Source organism: Protopterus annectens, chromosome 4.part0 (genome assembly GCF_019279795.1).
Source record: "Protopterus annectens isolate FY-2018-M chromosome 4.part0, PAN1.0, whole genome shotgun sequence".
Lineage (NCBI taxonomy): Eukaryota > Metazoa > Chordata > Ceratodontiformes > Protopteridae > Protopterus > Protopterus annectens.
The window spans coordinates 762,567,411-762,587,740 of record NC_056733.1 but is presented as its reverse complement, the minus strand read 5'-3'; the positions used below and the strand labels follow the sequence as shown (position 1 = coordinate 762,587,740).

Sequence of the window (20,330 nt, the reverse complement as noted above, 5' to 3'; positions counted from 1 at the left end):
CCCCTCTAAGAGACCTAGGACTGAGTTTGCTTATGATACTTCTGACCAGGATTCTGAATTTTCTGTTTCTTCTGATGACCAGGATTTACCCTTATCTGCCTATGAGGATTCTGATGCTGAGGACTCGATTCCCTCTGCATCCCCCCCCCCAGAGGATTTTTCTTTTGGTGAAACCTTGCATACCTTCAGGGAGCATTTTCGTTGGGAAAGTCAGGATTTTTCTGATTCTAAAAAGAGGCTTAGGAATTTCTTACTCCTGCCTCAGCACAGGCCTTTAGCCATACCTCCTGTACTAGACATTGTTGATGCCTTTTCAGAATCTAGCTTGGCCCCTGACTCTTTACCTCCTGCTCCCAGAAAACCTGATAGATATTACAGGGTCCCTGACTCTCATAAGTTCCTTTTTAAAAATCCTACTGCGCATCCTGAGACCATTTCACAAGGACATTAAAGCTACTACTGCCAAAAATCCTACCCCCTCTGACAGAGACTCCAGGGCGCTGGATAGATGGGGTAAGAAGGTATACACTTCTGCAACTTTGGCCATTAGGGCCTTAAACTGCCAATTTCATATGTTAAAGTATCAGCAGCATATTATTGGATTGCTTAAACAGAAAATGATATTGATTCCTGATTGTGCTGAAAATAAGGATTTACAGGATTTACTGCATTCAGCTGAACAAGTTGGAAAACATACTTTGCAATGTGGTCTTGATTCACTAGAGGCAGCTTGCAGGGCTGCTGTAACTGGGTCTGTACTTAGAAGGCATGCTTGGCTTAAGGAGCAATCCTTGCCAGATCATGTTAAAGCAAAATTACTGGATGCTCCCTTAAACCAGGACCGCCTGTTTGGCAACAAGGCAGAAGAAGTTCTTAAAAAGATGGAGGAAAAAGCTAAATCTATGCAAACTGTTAAAGATTTTTTACAAGTACAACCTCCAAGGTTTAGTAGGCATTGGTCTTCCAAGAATTGGTCCTTTCCCTGCCTCTTCCAGACCTTCTCAGTCCAAACCCAGATCCAGCAGAGCTCCCAAGCTTCAGTCTCAGGGTACGCACATGACTAAGCAGTGGGGGTCTCCACTTCCAAATCTGGGGGTAGTAAAACTCCCCCTTATGGTAAACTGTCTCAATGACTTCTTTTTAAAACTGCCAAGCACTTCTCAATTGACTGCCCCTTTGGGGGGAAAGATTGCTCTTCATGCAAAGAACTAGGAACTCATTACTCAGGACAAATGGGTTTTAAATATAGTGTCCCAGGGATACAGATTTCATTTCCACACGTTACCAACACCAAGCGGGTGGCCAGATCTACCCCCAAATCAGTGGGCAGAGGCCCAAAAGCAAGTACTTTCTCTCTTAAGCATGAGGGCTATTCAAATGGTACCAGAAGAGGAAAAGGGACAAGGTTTCTACTCGAGACTTTTCCTGGTACCCAGAAAAGACAATTCATGGCTTCCTATCCTGGATCTGTCTACTCTAAACATATTTTTGGTGATTCCAAAATTCAAGATGCTGACTCTTCACCAGTTACTCCCTGTACTAGGCAAAGATGTTTGGTTGGCAACACTAGATTTAAAGGAAGCATATCTGCGCATCCCAATCAGAGAATCTTGCAGAAGATACCTACGCTTCAAAGCAGGCTACATGCGCTATCAACTTCTCTGCACTGCCCTTTGGCTTATCTACTGCGCCCAGGGTATTCACAAAGTGCCTAGTTCCAGTTATTGCATTTTGCAGGCAAATAAATATTCAAATATACCCATACCTGGACGATTGTCTAATTCAGGCAGAAAGCCAGGACATATTTTTGAATCATCTGGCCTTTGTACAAAGGGTGCTAATTTGTTTGGGATACACCATAAATGAAAAGAAATCACACCTGGTACCCTGTCAACAAATTATATTCCTGGGAGCAAGCTTGAGTACAACTTCCCAGATGGCTTTCCTTAAGCCAGAGAAACAAATTCATTTGACAACCTACTTCAGACAAGTGGCCACAAAAACCCTGCTATCTGCAAGGCAAATAATACAAGTCTTGGGGTTCATGGCCTCCTGCATTCTTCTAATGCCATATGTAAGACTGCATATGAGGAAACTACAATAGTATCTAAAAAGCCTATGATGTCAACATTCTCAGGATCTAGAAGCAATGATTCCCATCATACCTTGCTACGCCTAGAGTTCCTTTGGTGGGCAGAGGCCTGCCACCAAAACACGGGATTACCATTCACACTACCCCCTGCTGCCCAAACCTTAACAACAGATGCATCAGACTATGTATGGGGGGGGGGCTCACCTGGCAGGGAAGTGCATTCAGGGCAAATGGAAGCCAAGTCAAATGCACCTGCATATCAATCAAAAAGAAATGTTAGCTGTACAGAATGCTCTGACAGCCTTCAAGGACCACATTCTTCCAGGACAATTAATGTTAAAGACGGACAACACCACTGTTATGTGGTACGTAAACTAGCAGGGGGGTACACATTCTTACCCCATCTGCAGACTAGCCATGGCATTGTGGAACACATCCCTGTGCTACCAAGTGCATCTACAAGCTCAATTCCTGCCAGGAAAACTAAATACACTGGCAGACGAACTAAGCAGAAACCTCATGGACCCACACAAGTGGAAACTGGAACCAGGGATTTTCAACATGTTGCCAAGCAAATGGGGGAGCCCAGGTGTAGACCTGTTTGCCTTTCCCCAGAACTATCAATTGGATAAATTTTGTACAAGGACTCCCCGCAAACAAGCTTGGAAAGTGGATGCTCTGTCCAGCTGGAAAAACCTATCAGTTTATGCCTTTCCTCCTCTGCCTCTGCTCTCCAAAGTACTACTAAAGATCAAACAAGACAAACCAAGGACAATTTTGATTGCACCAGACTTGTCATGCCAACACTGGTACCCCCTCTTGCGCAGTGTGTCACTGTTGGCCCCATGGCACCTGCCTCAGACCCCTACCCTACTGTCTCAGCAGGTGAACCAGATTCTGCACCCTCAGCTTCAAGCACTGAACCTAGCAGCCTGGCTAATTACCTAATCTCTCCTTCACCATCCCTCAGTAAACCAGTGATGGATATCATTTTAGAGGCAAGGAGGCCTAGGACTAGAAAATCTTATGCTGAATAATGGAAAAGATTCTGTGCCTAAGATTCTGTGCCTGGAACCAATCTCAAGGGATGAGCACAGCAGTGCTCAATTTACCTCAGATTTTACAATACTTAACTGAGATGCTTCACAAGGGCCTGTCCTTCTCCTCCATCAAAATTCACACCTCATCCATTTCAGCTCACTATAACACAGAACCTCCCCTCTTCTCTCATCCACTGCTCAAGCAGTTCCTCAGAGGGGCCAGAAACTTACGACCACCCAGGAGAGCTCCAACTCCAGCCTGGGACCTTAACTTTTTGTATTGGAGAAACTCACTCTTCCCCCTTTCAAGCCAGCTGCTACTGCGGACTTAAAGTTCCTTTCTTGGAAAACAGATTTATTTTTAGCAATCACTTCAGCAAGAAGGGTATCTGAATTACAGGCCCTTATGGCAGTGGAGCCTTTCATCATCTTTCATGCGGCCAGGGAGTCTCTCGGGACCAATCCCTCCTTTATGCCCAAGGTGGTATCCAGTGTGGCCCATAATCAGCCCATTCATTTGCCAACCTTCTTTCTTAATCCACAGAACAAAGAGGAACGGATACTGCACTCATTAGATGTGCACAGACAACATAGAGTCTACTTGAACAGGACTAAACCTCAAAGGAAATCTGAACAACTGGTGGTGGCATTTGCTGCAGGGGCAGAGGGGAAGGCTATTTCAAAGCAAACCATTTCCAAATGGATAGGCCATTGCATTAATTTCTGCTACAAGCACCATGGAAAACCTATCCCACAGGGGATCAGACCCCACTGAACCAGAGCTGCATCTACCGCTACAGCCTTTCCCAGAGGTGTCCCTACCAGGAACATCCTAGAAGCTGCTACCAGGAGTTCTATGCATACTTTCACCAAGCATTACCATCTGCCAGTTTTCTCTAAATCCAGAGCTGGCTTTGCCACTGCAGTCTTGCAGGGCCTTATAGATAGTCCTAATGCTGTCTAAATTCTTCTTCCCATCCTTGGCTTTGGGAATCTATCCAAATGTGATGACTGCAGCAGTGAAACATGAAGAACATAGTACAGTTGTGTACACTTACCATAAATGTAGATGTTCGAGTGTATTCACTGTTGCAGTCCTGGTTACCCTCCCTCCAGCCCCCATACTTTTTTGGCTATACCTCTACTCTCCTTTACTGTGCTCAAAAGCTTTTTGGTGTATTTGCTTTTTTGTTGGATATGGCTTCCCATTAGGGGGGCATCTGACATCTGGGGCAAGAAAAACTGATGTAATGGCATCGGCTGCATGTTTTATACCCCTGACGACCTGACATCACGGAAGAAGGGACAGCGACCGACGCAGGACCCAAGACTTTGTTAATCAGGCCGGCTGAGGGCTACTGCAAGCAGATAACCCAAATGTGATGACTGCAACAGTGAAACTCGAACAGCTACATTTATGGTAAGTGTACACAACTGTACTTTCCTTCTCCTGAAGTAACACTCCTCTCTACCCACTTTGAACATAGTACTGCTGGACATATCAAGTGTGTGCTCTGGAAGACACTTTTGCCTGTTGCAGTTTCTTGAAATAGAAGGATTTTGAAACTACAGACCCTCTCATAAGGACAGGATAAACCTCAGGACAAATCCTTCCTTTGTGTCTAGCTTACTGGTATTTTGCCTTAAACCCTCAGGGCAAAGATTACAGAATGGTACATGTTCTTGATGTCCACATAAAACTTAGGTTCTACTTATTCAGAATGGAGGTAAGACAGTCTGATCAGCTGTTTGTGTCATACATGCCAAATAAAGTGGGGAGTCAGACACAAAATAATCCTTATCCACTCACCTGGCAGTCTCTGTCACCATAGCAGTGGTAAAATACTTGGGGGAGTGGGGGTCAGAGGTTGCAGCTACCAAGCAGCCTTTTTTAAGATTGTCCCTGATCAAAGTGTTTGTAAAGAACTTACCTGAACAACTGTGCACATCTTTTCCAAGCAGTAAAAATTGGATATCCAGTCCAGAGCAGCACAGGCTTGGCATTGTGTATCCTTTCAAGGCACACTGTAATTGCCGCCTTTCTATAGGGGAGGACACTGTCCTTAATTTTCTTCCCATCGATGAGGATGCTACTGTAGCAGTGATCCCTGTGATGAGCATATTACAGTTGTGTCTGCATACTCAATAGATGTGTGAATGTAGAGGTCACAGCTGCAGTACAGGTTCCCACCCTCCTCTCCTTAGACCCCCAAGTCTTAGGGACACTGTTTCAGATAGGATAGGTCAGCTCACTCTCAGAGAAATTGAAAGAGAATGGAGCTAACAAGGTGCTGATATAAGCAGTAAAGAGGAAATGCGCATCCCTTTTATTACCCAAAGGTCCTCTCTTTATTGTTGAATGTACTGGAAAAACCAATGTCCAGCGCAACCAGTGTAGTATTTCAGAGGGAGTCTATCCCATGGTGAAAGAGTTTGTATGCTTTAAAGCATGTTGAAATTCCTTTATGGCATTACATACTGAGGACAGGAGACAAAAAAAGTTGCCTTTAGAGTACATTATTCAGTAACCTTTTGCAAAAAAAAAACACTAAAAAGCTTTTTGTTAGCCAGTTATTGTCCCAGTGTCAACAGAGTTCTGGAAGTTGAACTAGGAGGGCAGATATCTGCTTGTTTTTTTCCCTTAGATAAAGATTCTACTGTAGAACTGATCCCTAGTACTTGGTAGTACTTAGCATTTTAGTTTATTTTCTGTAGTGTGTAGTTCTCCAAAATAATGATTTTAATTAGAGTTTTTGTATCTGAGTGACTGATGGAGTTAATATCATTAGTTTAGTTTTTTTGCGTTGAGACAGAGTACAGGATTTATTACCAGTGCTATTTTTGTTTGGAGTCTAGTAGTGACTGTGAGGTGTTCTATATGGGGTAGACAGACTATTGAATCTTTGTCAGAGTGCTGATGTGTTCATAGGTAGGTACTAGGCTATCAGCCCAAGGGTCTATGTAAGCCTAGCCAACAAGGTTCCCTGGCTTACGCCACCCAAGAAAGTCATTTTCATGTGCCACTGTCGAGCAGACACACAGAAGTGATCCCCTGGGTGTAGTTCCTATTTCCCATCCACTCATCAAGATTTTTCTTAGAGTGCTAACGAAGAACTTTGCTTGACATAGATGGGTAGCCTGTTCCAGAGTGTGGGAAGTCTCTGGGGACAGGAATCTATCCCTCCAGCATGTCCTGTTTGTTGTGGTGACAAGGTTTAGGTCCCTAGAGCGTGTAGCTCGGAGCGATTGGGATTTCTTTAGGTGTAGCATGTCCAACAGCTCTGGGTTTGACATAGCTTTATATGTTTTAGGCAGAGATCATCTCGGAGTAGGCAATATGCTATGGAGTAAAGCTGGAGTTTTTTGAGGCGGTCAGTGCAGGGAATTTGTTTGAGGCCAGTAATCCTCTTGTGAGGTACTTCTGTGGCCTTTCCAGCTGCTGCAGATGTCTTGTGAGGTACATTCCAAAAGGGGCTTTGTACTCTATAATGGGTCTAATGAGTGTCGAGTAGAGGGGAACAATGACCTCTTTTTTCCTGGATGAGAACCCTTTTTATGATGAGGTGTGCCACATAGAAGGACTTCCTGACTACTGTGGCGATGTGACTATCAAAGGAGAGACTACTGTCCACCTGGGTCCCAAGGTCTCTTATCACATGTTCGGTGTTAAGTAGATTGCTGCCTTTGTGGTAGTTCATGGATACAGAGTTTTTACCAAAGGGAATGACACTGCACCTTTTGGTATTGAGCTTGAGGCCATGGCTCTGACACCAGGCATCTGTCTCAGCGAGGTCCTTCTGTAGGATGTCCACATCATTTAGGGACTTAACTGTGGCTCCTAGTTTGCAGTCATCTGCAAACTTTGTTAGCCAGAGGCCTTCTGTATTAGCCTGTACTTCAGAGAAGTAGATAAACAGGAGAGGTCCCAGGACGGAACCCTGTAGTTCTCTACTTGTCTCTGCTTTGAGGTCAGATTTGGAGTCTGCAACTTTTACAGTGTGGGTTCTGTCAGTGAGCCAGTTGGCAACCCATCTTGTGAGGTAGGGATTTATACCTAGTTTAGTGAGTTTAGCTATAATTCCAGAATGAGGGATGGTGTCAAAAGCCTTGGCGAGATCAAGATAGGCTGTGTGAACCACCTTACCCTCATCTACGGCTTTGGTGACTGCCTCAAAGAAGTCGATCAGGTTCAGGAGGCATGATCTGCCTTTCACAAACCCGAACTGGGTAGGATCCAGAGTTTGGAAGTTACCAAAGTCTTTGTTTATGAGTTCCATGATGATACGTTCCATGGCCTTGCAGACCAGGCTTGTCAGGCTAATAGGTCGATAGTTCCCAGGATCGGTGGTGGCTTCCTCTTTGTGGAGTGAGATAACTGTTGCTGTGCGCCATTCAGTAGGCACAAAGCCTGATGTGAGGCTATTATTGAACATTGTGCTTAAGTGGAGAGCCAGTTCGTTCTGAAGTTCGTGTAAAACGCAGCCTGAGATGTTGTCAGGTCCCATGGATGCTCTGTTTTTGGCTTTAGAGAGTGCAGCTTTTACCTGCGTAGTTGTGATTACAGGGACTCTGCATTCTTCCTGTATAGATATGGGCCCTTTAGGGGGTGAGGGAGGGGGGTAAAGTTAGCACTGAACCTATCTGCTAGGATGTTGGCAGTATCAGTTGGTTCTATAATTTTCATGCCGTTGTGCTGTAACTCAGAGCAGATTTGGGTGTTGCCATCGAGATTCTTGACATAGCTATAGAATGCTTTGTGGTTGTCCTTAGAATTAGTGGAGATTTTGTTTTCGTAGGTAGCTTTGAAGGATCTTATAAGGGATCTCAGCTTCTTACTGAGGCTGACCAGGGAGCTCCTCCACCCATGGTATTTTACTCTTTTGCAACAGTTTCTTCCTTCTGTTGTACAATTTGTTTATGGCAGGGGACCACCAGATTGGCTTCCTTTTTTTGGAGGATAGCGTCTTGGCTCTGTTTGGGATAGCGTGATCCATGCACTCGTATAAGTGCTTATAGAGTGCATTTGTGTAGGATTCAGCAGTTGTAACTGTATTGTCCATCTGCATGGGTGTCATGAAGTTCACCACTTCTGTCTTAAGCATGAAGTTGGCTTTGGAGAAATTTTTTACCGTGGTTTCCTTAATTGGGGTGGGGGTGGGATGTGGATATCAAGGGTGATTAGCTTATGGTCGGATCGGACCAACGAGGAGTTGAATTAAGGTGTGGAATACCGATTACTCATGTTGGTAATGACTAGGTCTAGGATATTGTTGCCCCTGGTGGGGGTGTGGATAAGTTGATCCATGGCATTGGAGTTTATGAATTCTAGAAAGCGTAGTGCTAAGGAATTGGTACACAAGTAGTTTTCCCATTTAATGGAGGGGTAGTTGAAGTCGCCCATTATTAGGGTGTTTGGTTGAACCCTAATATTTTCCAGTACATCAAGAAAAGAGGAGTGGGAATCCTGGGGCATGGTGGGGGACCTGTAGCAAGCTACAATTTGGATTGCAGTTTTGCCCAGAGTTAGTTGCACTTGGATAACCTCGGATACATTATGCTGAGCAACTAGCCTGGAGGTGTGGATATCCTTAATGAATATGGACACACCTCCGCCTTTGGTGTTTCGGTCCAGGTTACTTGGCCGAAATGTGTGGTATGAGTTATAGCCTGGTAGTGTAGGGGCGCTCTCTGGAGCCTTAAACCAGGTCTCAGTCATTGCACAGATATTGATGTTCTCCATTTTAAGGAGTGCCTCGAGTGAGTGCATTTTGAGATTTAGACTTCTAGCATTGAGTAGCATTACCCTCAGTTTTTGCTTGCCTTTTCCTCTTACGGTGGTGAATTTGTAATTTGAACCTTGCCTAAAAAAGGCACTATAGGGGCAGCAAGAGCCTTAGCCAGTATCCAGAATCCCAGGGGTGACAGATACAGGCCATCTGTGGCAAAGTATCGTGGTCTGTCGACCATGTCATCCCAAGCAGACAGATACTGGATCCCCTTAGAATGACACCAGAAGCTTAGCCAATTGTAAGTCAATAATTTTGTCCTTGTACTGCGGTATCATTCTGGGCGATGGCAGAATGTTACTCAGGGCTAGGGTCATACCTGCCTGGGCTACAGGATCGGAGAGCTCTTCCATGTCTCTTTTCATGTAGTCCAGGGAGGTACGTCTCAGGTCATTCACACCAACATGGACAATGACAGAGTCATATTTGTACTTATTGTGGAGTGACCTGAGTGCGTGGGTTATTATGTGGCGGATCCTGACACCCGACAGGCAGCTGACAGTAACCTTCTCCTTGTTTAGCCTGGTGAGTGGGACATCAGTGTGCCTGACTATAGAGTCACCTATGACTAGTGTGTTGGGTATGTTGTTTTGCCTTATTGGCTGTGGTTGAGTGGCACACTGAGTCTGTGGGCTATGTGTCATTTGGGTTGTGTTGGGGGATGGAGGTTGCTTGCGTTTCTGCTTTGGAGGTCTCTGTTGCTTAAACAGATTATTATTGAGAGCCTTTGCAAATGTTTTTGTGTTACTATGTGTAGATTTTGGTGGCGTAGATTTAGTGAGACTATGTGATGAGGGTGGTGTGGTGCAAATGTTTACCTTCTCCTCATGACTGTCAAGTTCAGTCTTGGTTGGAGAGAGCTTTACCTCCAGTTTGGCTAGATAAGTGCATCTCTCACAGGTTGTAGTGTTGGGTGGTAGGAAGAGAGGGTTGTCTGTGTACATGAGGCAATTTCTACATTGCCTCAAGATGCCCAGATTCATAAGATAGACAGGAGAGAACACTGGGAGCTGACCTTTGGACATGCCTGAATAAAAAAATATTTTCCTCTGGATAAGTGAGGAAAGTGAGTACAAGAGCTGTTTCTCTCTAAGCAAGTGAGAAAAGTAAGTACAAAAACTGTTTTCCTCTAGGTAATGAGGAAGGTTGAGTGCTATAGTAATTAGTAGCTTATTTAGTGCTTACAAGTTCTGAATAAGTGCTGAGCAGGAATGTGCTAAAACTAAGAATCTGTATCTGTACTAGACGAGTTACAGGACAGAAAGAAATGCAAATGCAGGCTTTCAAATCAGAAAGTTGAGAGAGATGGAAGAGATTGCCCAAACGGCCAATAACTACAATTTCTGGGCCAGAATCACTCCCACTGATAAGCTAGAAGGCTTCCCTCCAACACAGAAAGGCTTGGGGGCTCAGAAGCTTACATACAGTCCTGGATACAGCAAATTTGTATCTGGAACGCTAGTTACAGGAAAGGTAGGAAACAAGCTTACAGTTTTGTTTTTTTTTTTACAGAAAAGTAGCTAAAACAGTATTAAAAACAATTCACATGCACTTGAGTATGTAGCAGTATTAGACCAAACACAGTTTAAAAATGCAATTAAATTAAAAAGGACTAAAAGCAAGTGCAGAAAGAGTTTATTAGGCAGAATGTGGTAAAGAGATGGGACTGGGGGAGTGTCCCAGATCAAATCTACAGTGGGGCGGGCAACTGCAAAAGCCACCAAATTTAAACTACAAGCCAGAAATAGTGAGGGGGGTGGGACAAAACAGTTTCAACAGAGATCTAAGCAACAATTAACGGTACAAACTCTAAAACCAAAAAATTGTACTCTGCTCTGCATATTTGCTGATAGATTGGAAGGCAGTCTCTCAGAACGCAGGTTCCAGCAATTAAAATCAAAAAGTTAAAATAAAAGTAAAAGTTAAAATAAAAAAGTTAATAGATGCTTTAAGTATAGGGTTAGGTGTGGTATAGATCCTTGTGGAACCCCTCTGTACTGAGGAAGACAGTGCCTTAGCCCAGTTTACAACATGGGTTCTGTCATATAAATATTCTGGAACCAGTACAGCGTGTTAAGTTTGGTGTATTGCAGAGTAGCTAGTAAGAATGCATTTGTTGCTCAGTGTTGAGGGCTTTAGGAAAAAAATCGGAGAATGTGCTACCTGTGGTCTCTACACAATCCATTTAAAATGAAAAGTGATGGATACTGTAGCTAAGTGGGGTATCCTGCTGAAGGGTGTATATATGAGAGCACATTTGTTGTACCTCCCCAGGACTTTTCTTTGCTTCAGTATTACAGCAGCACTACCAGAATTAGTACAGCGTTAGGTAAATTAATCTAATTTATTCTTGAGTTTTGGAGGTCATGTTACCTAAATGTGTTTGTAGATGCTTAATTGTGATACTGCTTGCATATGTGACTTTTGTTCTTTTTTCTACTTTTCAGTTTGAGAAGTATGCACCTAAGCTGGATAGCACATTTTTTCGACATCCTTCTGTGAGTATCTTATTTTTTGGCAAATAATTTTGTTGTTTTGCTTGTTTGATTTTTATGAATCTGGGTTCCTCTTTTTGCTAATTATTTCACCAATTTTTTTGCAGTTATATTTTTTGTCAGGTCATGTCTTTTTAACTTGCCAGTTAACACTAGACATCTAGCACTAGTATTCTTCATAAACCCTTTTCTAGCAGTCCGCAAAGGGAGATTATTCACATTGCTGCCCCCAGTGGTCCTGTATCTTCAATACTTTTCTCGTGTAAATGTAGGTGTTAATCAGTTCCTGTTTTTTAACACACTGCCACCGTTAGTGATCTTGTCTGTTTCGTATTTGCCAGCATTTCTTTAATGCAGAAGTAAGAGGGCGCCTTCCTGTTGCACTAATTTTGATGCGGGTTGAACAAGGTTTACTAGAAGAATGACTAGGAGTTGTTTATCTGTTACCTGTGGCTAGTGTGCCAGCTTTCGTAGCACTTTCTGATACAGAAGGCACACCTTGAGGTCTTTTATGTACATTAGAGTTTAACTGCTTTGAAATGAATCAGTGAAGGCTTTTTCAGTCCAGTTTTTATTAGCATGCTCTACTGGTGAGTATGTGCTGAAGATACGGGATTAATAATAAGTGGAAGCACAGGGAGTAACCTTGTATTTCACCGATTACTTTTCATTGTGCTTCTTGCGACCCTCCTGAGCTATTTTACTAGTTCCTAGCGCATCATTGGCCTTTCATCAATAATCTTGATAAAAGAAGATCAGATAGTTTCCTGATAGTTTGTTGCTCTTTAGGTATGGGTTGTTTCTGAAACTTACCTGCCAAAATGTGGCACTTGACATCCTTCTGTCATTTCAATCTTTTGTGCATGCATGGCAGTGGTTTTGACAAGTCACTGTGATTTTGCATCATGGGAAGGTGCCACTAATGAGCCTTTCTTATAGCGAGGCATCACATTTTGTCTCTCCAGTGTACTCAACCACATTGTTTTCAGAAAGTTCCTAACTGTAGACATCTAATTATTTTATTCCTTCCAGTGAGCTAACTTACTAATATTTTATGTGATCCCTTTGTGTGCTGGTTTCTGTAAGTGTCTGTATCACTTAGCAGGCAGCAGTGGCTTTCTGACAGTTTTCATTTTATTCCAGCTTGTCATTTCATGTTCCTGTACCAGCCTAGTGGAGTGCTACCAAAGATACTATCTTCTTGGTGTTTCAGCACTAAAACATTCTTACTTACTGTTACTCTGACAAAGGGAAATTCTTAAGATAAGTTGCCAATTCAGTGACAAGTTTAACAGTGTCCAAAAGGTTTGAGCTTCTGTTATGTAGTGATACAAAGAATGCAATATAGTGTTGCCTAAAGCAGCAAATTAAGCTGCCAGAGAAAAATGTGGAGCTTTTGAAAGGTACCACATTTCCTCAGGTCATGTGACATGTATGGTTCTGAAGTAAACTTGTACTATGCTTGACATGGTAATCCAAGTTTTAGTGCCTAAACCAACTCTGGGATTATCCAATTAGTTCATACTACACTGAAACTCTTTCAAGAAATCTGCAAACCTTTCTTCTGCACTGGTCTTGTATTAGTAATTTTACCACAGTAGCTGTGGGATAGGTGTTAGTGAATTTGATAAAATGACAGTGTACGTTCAGTAGAAACATAAGGACAGTTGTCCAGGCTTTGGTAAATAGTCTGTAGAAGCAAGGGTTTTAGAAGCTGTGTAGGAAAGAAAGACTTTTAATAACTAAAAGATCAGTGTAGTTTGAGAGGAAAGGGGAGAGAGGATGATTGGTCAGGCAGAAGTACCAGGATAACATTCAGGACTCTGCCTCTAGCCAAATTATGGAGGAAAACCTCAATCTAACAGAAGCCATTTTTTATTGACCTAACCTAAGCTTTTGACACTGTTGCTCACCAAGGGCTGCCACCTACCCATTTTTTTCCCCAGACTGTCTGGAAGTCAAGCTGATTGTCTGGAACATTGTTCATAGTCCAGTATTCCAGTATCGGCAGATCAATATGACTTTTTTATTTATTTATTTTTTTTAACTGAAATGCCTAGGAAATCGGCAAATTTACATTTTTTGTAATCGCAAAAGAGGAGAAGAGGATGTTCCTCCTCCTGCTGATGTGATTATGATGTCACAAAATGGGTGGAAAGTGAGGTATAGCCTTGATTCAGTTTCGGCCACAATGAAACATGGCATCCCTATGCTCAGCATGTCCTGTTCTCATCTGCTTGAGATAGGAATCAGCCCACAGGCCACACAGTGGTTCAGAGTCTTTTTGAAAATAAATCTTTCAGAGTTCAAATTGACCCCACCCTTTCTTAGGTAGGCTCAGCTCACTCTGGTGTACCACAAAGTTCAGTACTTGCTGCACTCCTATTTTCATACTTGTACACAAATTACTAGTCAACCTCTCATAATTACAAATAAATAAATAAAACAAAACCAGGTGCTCCAAGGGACCAGGACACATATCCAAAAAATGTCCACAAAAAGTCTTATTATAAAACGTAAAAACACACCATTACATCCTTAAAAACTGTCATTCAATGGTTGTGTAAATCAAAGGACTGCTTATCCCTGATATCACCATTCCCTATGTTGTAAAAACCCTGTTTAATAATGGGGCCATATACACCTTGAGGCTCACTTCATACTTGTCCTGCCACCTCATTCACTAACGAAATGGGATAGTCATGTTCTAAAAACATCTTTTTTAAGCATTCAAATTCATCATGACAAGTATTGTCATCTGATGTCAACGTGGACACCCTTATAAACTGACTTTTAACTATCCCCCTTTTGTGGTGATAGGGGTGGCAACTGGAATAGAATAAAAGTTGCAATATGTCAGCTTTCTGTATATACCAGTTGCTAGGTTACCAGTCGGCAAACGTGTCATTCTGATATCCAGATAAGTAATTTCATTAGCACTAACGTGGTGTGTAAATTCCAGAAAATCTGTACTTGCTTGCATTTGTCTCAACAATCCATTAAATTGATCCGTGTTGTCTTGCCACAAGATCAGTAAATCGTTGAGATATCTGTAATAAGCTTTACAAAGCTTAAACAAGGGAAATTGAAAAAGAGTGGCTAATTGGGAAGCTGAAAAAGAGTGACTAATTCCCACCTTAGTAAAACCCCATTGGCAAAAACTGAAGCACAGATTGCACCCATTGCTGCACCCGAACATTGTTTATAATACTCATTGCAAAAGACCAGAAAAGTATTTGACAAAATAATGTCCATAAACTCATGCACCAAAACTTCATCATTTTCAGATAATCCCCCATACGATTTAACAATTTCATCAAACCATAAAAGGCCTGTTTCCTAGGGGATGACAGAAAATTCATTTTTAATGTCACGTGTGATGAAAAAATAAAAGTCTTGGTCAACAAATCTCATTTTGTCCAACAAATCCCATGAATCACGAACAATATGGGTAAAGGACTTAAACAAGGTTTTGAGTTTAGTGTCCACAAACTTGGCCAACGGTTCAGTAATAGATCCTGCTGATGCCACTACTGGCCGTAAAGGTGGATCACACATATTTGAGTGTAGGTTTGGGATGCCAAATATTCTAGGGATATCAGGGTCTCGTACCATTAGAAATTCATGTAGGTCCTGTGAGTCCTGGTCAAACAATAAAAGTTCATCCAGAGCTACTCTAATAGCTCTATAAGCAATATTAACCTCATTTAAAGACAGTTATACACCGATGAGTCACATAACAAACTTAACATCCGTCCCTGATAATCCAGATTGTACATGATGACCAGGCCACCACCCTTGTCAGGGCACACACATCTAATGTCCGTATCCTGCATAGTAGATGTTAAAATGTCTTTATCTTCAGTTGAAAGAGTGTAATAATGGTACTGAACCGGTTTGTCTAATAAGTCTCTAATTTCCTTTTCACACATCATTTCAAAAGTTTGAATGGCCAGGTGTGGGGACAGATTAGCTACACTTTTTCTCTTGAGGCCATTTACATTAATCGTACCAGCACCCTCATTCGGACCATACAGAATATTTAGGTTTAATTTTTGTGTAAAAGGTCTCAGATCTAACAAGGAATGTTCAATATTTGCCCTACAAGAGGGTACAAAATTGAACCCATTCAGAAAAACTGTATGATGAGTGGGTTCAGTCAAAAGATCTGTGAAATTGTAAATATTAAACTGTTTAAAAGAAGTGACCTTAACAATATGTGTGGAGTTAGAATGCATGACTTCAGTCATTATCTCCTCCCCAGAAAATTGTTCGTACGTTGTTGTCTCCACTGCCTCTGACACTGGTTCCCTCCCCAGGATTTCCTGGTGGTGTTCGTACTGTTGATTTGCCTCTGCCAGTTGGCTATAAGCTGAGAGCGTCTGGGTAAAGGTGTTCCTAAAGGGACAGGTGTATCCTCGCTGTTACCAGAATGTACATCATCTAAAGCAGCAGCATCTGTACCAATTTGTTCTGCCCTGTCCAGCCCTCTACCAAATGGAACAGGGTACACATTTCTTTTTTCCAAATAATCTGCGCCATCCCTTGCCAGTTTCTTAACTTTCTTGCCTCTTGAGACAGCAATCTTTTTCTCAACCTGGAAAACACTTTATCATACTCATTCTTGTATTTAGAAAACATAAGGTCTTGGTTAATAGAGCTCACTGATTTCTCTACTAAACTTCTAAGCTCAACCAGGTGTCTTTCGTTTTCCCTCATAATGATTTTAATCAAGTCAAGGCCAGTCCAGTCAAATAATTCCAACAGCTCTAGATGGAGTACACTGTTGGGAACAATGCCTTGCAGATACTTCCACAGGCGAAGGCCTTTTGGAATACGCTCTCTTTTAATGCTCTCACTTAGAAAAGCATTAACCAACTGCAATGATTTATATTTGAAAAGTTGTTTCTCCAACAAATTAATTTGTTCCATTAAAGTTAAATGAACACCATCTCAGCGTACTGTTAAGGTCACTTCTTTTAAACAGTTTAGTATTTGCAATTTCACAGATCTTTTGGTTGAACCCACTCATCATACACTTTTTCCTGAAAGGGTTCAATTTTGTACCCTCTTGTAAGTAAGGTGAATATTGAACATTCCTTGTTAGATCTGAGACTTTTTACACGAAAATTAAACCTAAATATTCTGTATGGTCAGAGTGAGGGTGCTGGTACGATTAATGTAAATGTCCTCAAGAGAAAAAGTGTAGCTAATCTGTCCCTGCACCCGGCCAGTCAAACTTTTGAAAGTGTGTGTGTGTGAAAAGGAAATTAGAGACTTATTAGACAAACAAGTTCAGTATTGTTATTACAGTCTTTAACCTCATTATAAAGACATTTTAACATCTATTGTGCAGGTTACGGACATTAGATATATGTGGCCTGGCAAGGGTGGTGGCCTGGTCATCATGTACAATCTGGATCATCAGGGGCGGATGTTAAGGTTATGTGACACATCGGTGTATAACTGTGTCTTTAAATGAGGTTAATATTGCTTATAGAGCTATTAGAGTAGCTCTGGATGAACTTTTCTTGTTTGACCAGCTCTCACAGGACCTACATGAATTTCTTAATGGTACAAGACCCTGTTATCCGTAGAATATTTGGCATCCCGAAGCTACACTCAAATATGTGTGATCCACCCTTACGGCCAGTAGTGGCATCAACAGGATCTGTTACTGAACCTTTAGCCAAGTTTGTGGACACTAAACTCAAAAACTTGTTTAAGTCCTTTACCCTGTTTGTGATTCACGGGATGTGTTGGACAAAATGAGATTTGTTGACAAAGAATTTTGTTTTTTCATCACATGTGATATTAAAAATTTATTTTCTGTCATCACCCAGGAAATGGGCCTTTTATGGTTTGATGAAATTGTTAAATCCTATAAGGGATTATCTGAAAATGATGAAGTTTTGGTGCATGAGTTTATGGACATTATTTTGTCCAATAATTTTCTGGTGTTTTGCAATGAGTATTATATGCAATGTTTGGGTGTAGCAATGGGTGCAATTTGTGCTCCAGTTTTTGCCAGTGGGGTTTTACTTAGGTGGGAATTAGCCACTCTTTTCAGCTTCCCTTGTTTATGCTTTGTAAAGCTTATTACAGATACTTTGACGATTTATTGATCTTGTGGCAAGGCAACACGGATCACTTTAATGAATTGTTGAGGCAGATGCAAAAAAGTACAGATTTTCTGGAATTTACACACCACATAAGTGCTAATGAAATTACTTATCTGGATATCAAAATTACATGTTTGCTGACTGGTAACCTAGCAACTGGTATATACAGAAAGCCGACATATTGCAACTCTTTTTTTTATTCTATTCCAGTTGCCACCCCTATCACCACAAAAGGGAGATAGTTAAGTCAGTTTATAAGGGTGTCCAGGTTGACATCAGATGGCAGTACTTGTCATGATGAATTCGACTTGTTAAAAAAAAATGTTTTTTAGAACGTGACTATCCCATTTCATTAGTGGATGAGGTGGCAGAGCAAGTATGGGGTGAGCGTCAAGGTGTATATGGCCCCATTATTAAATGGGGTTTTTACAACATAGGGAATGGTGATGTCTGGGATAAGCAGTCCTTTGATTTACACAACCATTGAATGACAGTTTTTAAGGGTGTAATAGTGTGTTTTTACGTTTTATTATAAAGGACTTTTTTTGGATATGTGTCCTGGTCCCTTGGAACATCTGGTTTTGTTTTATTTGTGGTGGTTTTACTGGGGTTGTATACCTTCATTTTGTTTTTTGGATTTTTTTCTCTCACAAATACAATTCATTCTTTATACTAATGACATTTTTGTATACAGATCAAGCCCAAAGCACAGCACTGTAGCTTGACAGCTTTTACTTGATGTAGGCTTACAAAAAAAAAAACATCTTTGATCTTTGACCAACAAAAGGCTCCTTAAATGTCCCAACATGCTCCTTATAAAAGACCAATTCAGCAGTTCCATCAAGACCACCTCCCGTTTCAGATATCTTCATGTTTGATCATTCACTTAATTTTCACATGCTCAAAAAAAAGCGCTAAGAAAATTAGCTACCTCCTCTTATGGGCATAAAAATTTACTCAGTTTCTGACTCTACCCGCAAGAGCCATCATAGGTAAAAGAATAGTAGTCAAACAGCTAAAATGCGGTTTGCATATTTTTGCCACTGCCTCCAACAATAACACAACTCTAAGACTCTCTCAAACAAAGTATGCCACCTCAGTTAAGCAGTTTCTTCTCAAACAGAATATATCAATTAATTATAACCACCATACACTGTTTCCTTTCCATCACTCAGATCTTATCTCCTCCAAAACTGTGAACTATCTGTTATGTAAACTTGTATTGTCAGCAAATTTCTGCTTCTGTTTTACTTATGATCAGCTATGACTCATGCATTCATCTTTTGTATACCTCTTGGGTGAAGCTTCTTCTTAATGTTGTGATTTCTGCACATACTGTGACCTTTATTTTTATTGTAAATTGAATCCCAGTCTGAGATTGAAATTGGTCAGTCTGTGATCAGTGGTCTACCCAATTAAACAAACAAACATAACTAAATAAATAAATAAATGAGGTAGAAGGGTATTCAGTGTTTTTTTTTCTGACAGCATTGCAGATGTAGTGGTTCCTTGCCCAAAATCAGTTTCTTGAGGTTTCACTTCACATGCATCATGTTTTTAGCACCACTTTTATTGGAATCTTGACAGTTGAAATCAAGATCAAGGGCTTGTCTCACGGAATCCCTGACATTCTGATTGGCTGATAACTGGAAAGAGAGTGGTGATGACTTATTTCAGTTGCTCTTAAAGATTCACAGAAGCAGTTCTCTGGAGTTCACTCTTAAAGGAAAAGAAAGGGCCAGGTACATCCTGCTGTTTCTTATGTATTTGATATGCCTAGAGTAGGAAATGTTAACCATTTGTGTTCAGCCTAATTACTTGATTTTTTTTCCCTAGTTTTTGGAAGTGTGCAGGAGACTAGGAGACACTTTTTCTCTCATCAGTGGTCATTCTTCCACTTAAATATGCGAGTCTTGCAGCTGAAAGGAAAAAGACCTATATGTTTTAGGGTTGTAAATATTCCAAGTTAGGTTATGTCCTTTCCAGGGCAGTATTCTGTTAAAAAAAAAAAAAAAAAGCTTATGAGTTAGTCCCTTTTATCCAACGGAATTTCTGTTTTACTGATACTTGTTTGTAGTTAGCAGAAGAGAGGTGGACTTTTTTTTCCTCAGGAACTGAATGATTATCTTAGTCAGATCATTCAGAGCAGATATGTGCAAACTGTCATTTTTCTCCAGACATGAAATTCCTTTTGAAAATGGAAAAGAGACGACATCTCTGCTTGCAGGATGCTCAGTTGTATACCTCATGACAAGGTTTCTTAGATTCGTCTTTACAGTCTTTGGTGATCTTCCTTGGAGCCCTAATTTAAAAGGATGCCTTCACATTGTAGAGCAATATCCTCTGGCTTTTTGGCTGTGTAACATAAGACATGAAGAAGCTTCTAGATGTTTTAGTGCTACCTGTGGTTACTTCTACCTTGTGTGGTTTAACATCCTGTTAGAGTACTGCTGAAAGTAGTCCCTTTACTGATGTTTTTGTACTTAAGGAATTCTCACTTAGCTGTCATTCGTTCTGTTTCTTGGGCAGAGTTGCACATGAAGATACCTCTGGGGTGTCTATTAATGTACTCTTACCTCAACACTGTAGTTCTTACAGCAGTTGTCACCGACTCCTGCGCAGAACTCTGCAAAGGAGGCAAATTCTGTTGAATATGTTAAAATAGTTCCTTTTATAACTTTATTTGTGAAGCACATTCTAACAAGCAGAACTTTAGGCAGATCAGAGCTATAGTCCATGTTGGATGCAGGATGTAGATACCAAACTGGGGTGATAAACTGAACTTGAATGTTGAA

At 41.3% G+C, this 20,330-nt stretch overlaps 1 protein-coding gene across 5 annotated transcripts in view; it reads left to right on the top strand.

The window, feature by feature from the left end:
- FBRSL1 (fibrosin like 1) overlaps positions 1-20,330 on the top strand; it is a 3,021,780-nt gene that overhangs the window by 2,816,341 nt on the left and 185,109 nt on the right. For all 5 annotated transcript variants that reach the window (XM_044068722.1, XM_044068720.1, XM_044068719.1 and 2 more), the window contains exon 10: positions 11,366-11,416. In XM_044068722.1, coding sequence (XP_043924657.1) covers positions 11,366-11,416 — 51 coding nt within the window. The remainder of the gene's footprint in view (positions 1-11,365; positions 11,417-20,330) is intronic.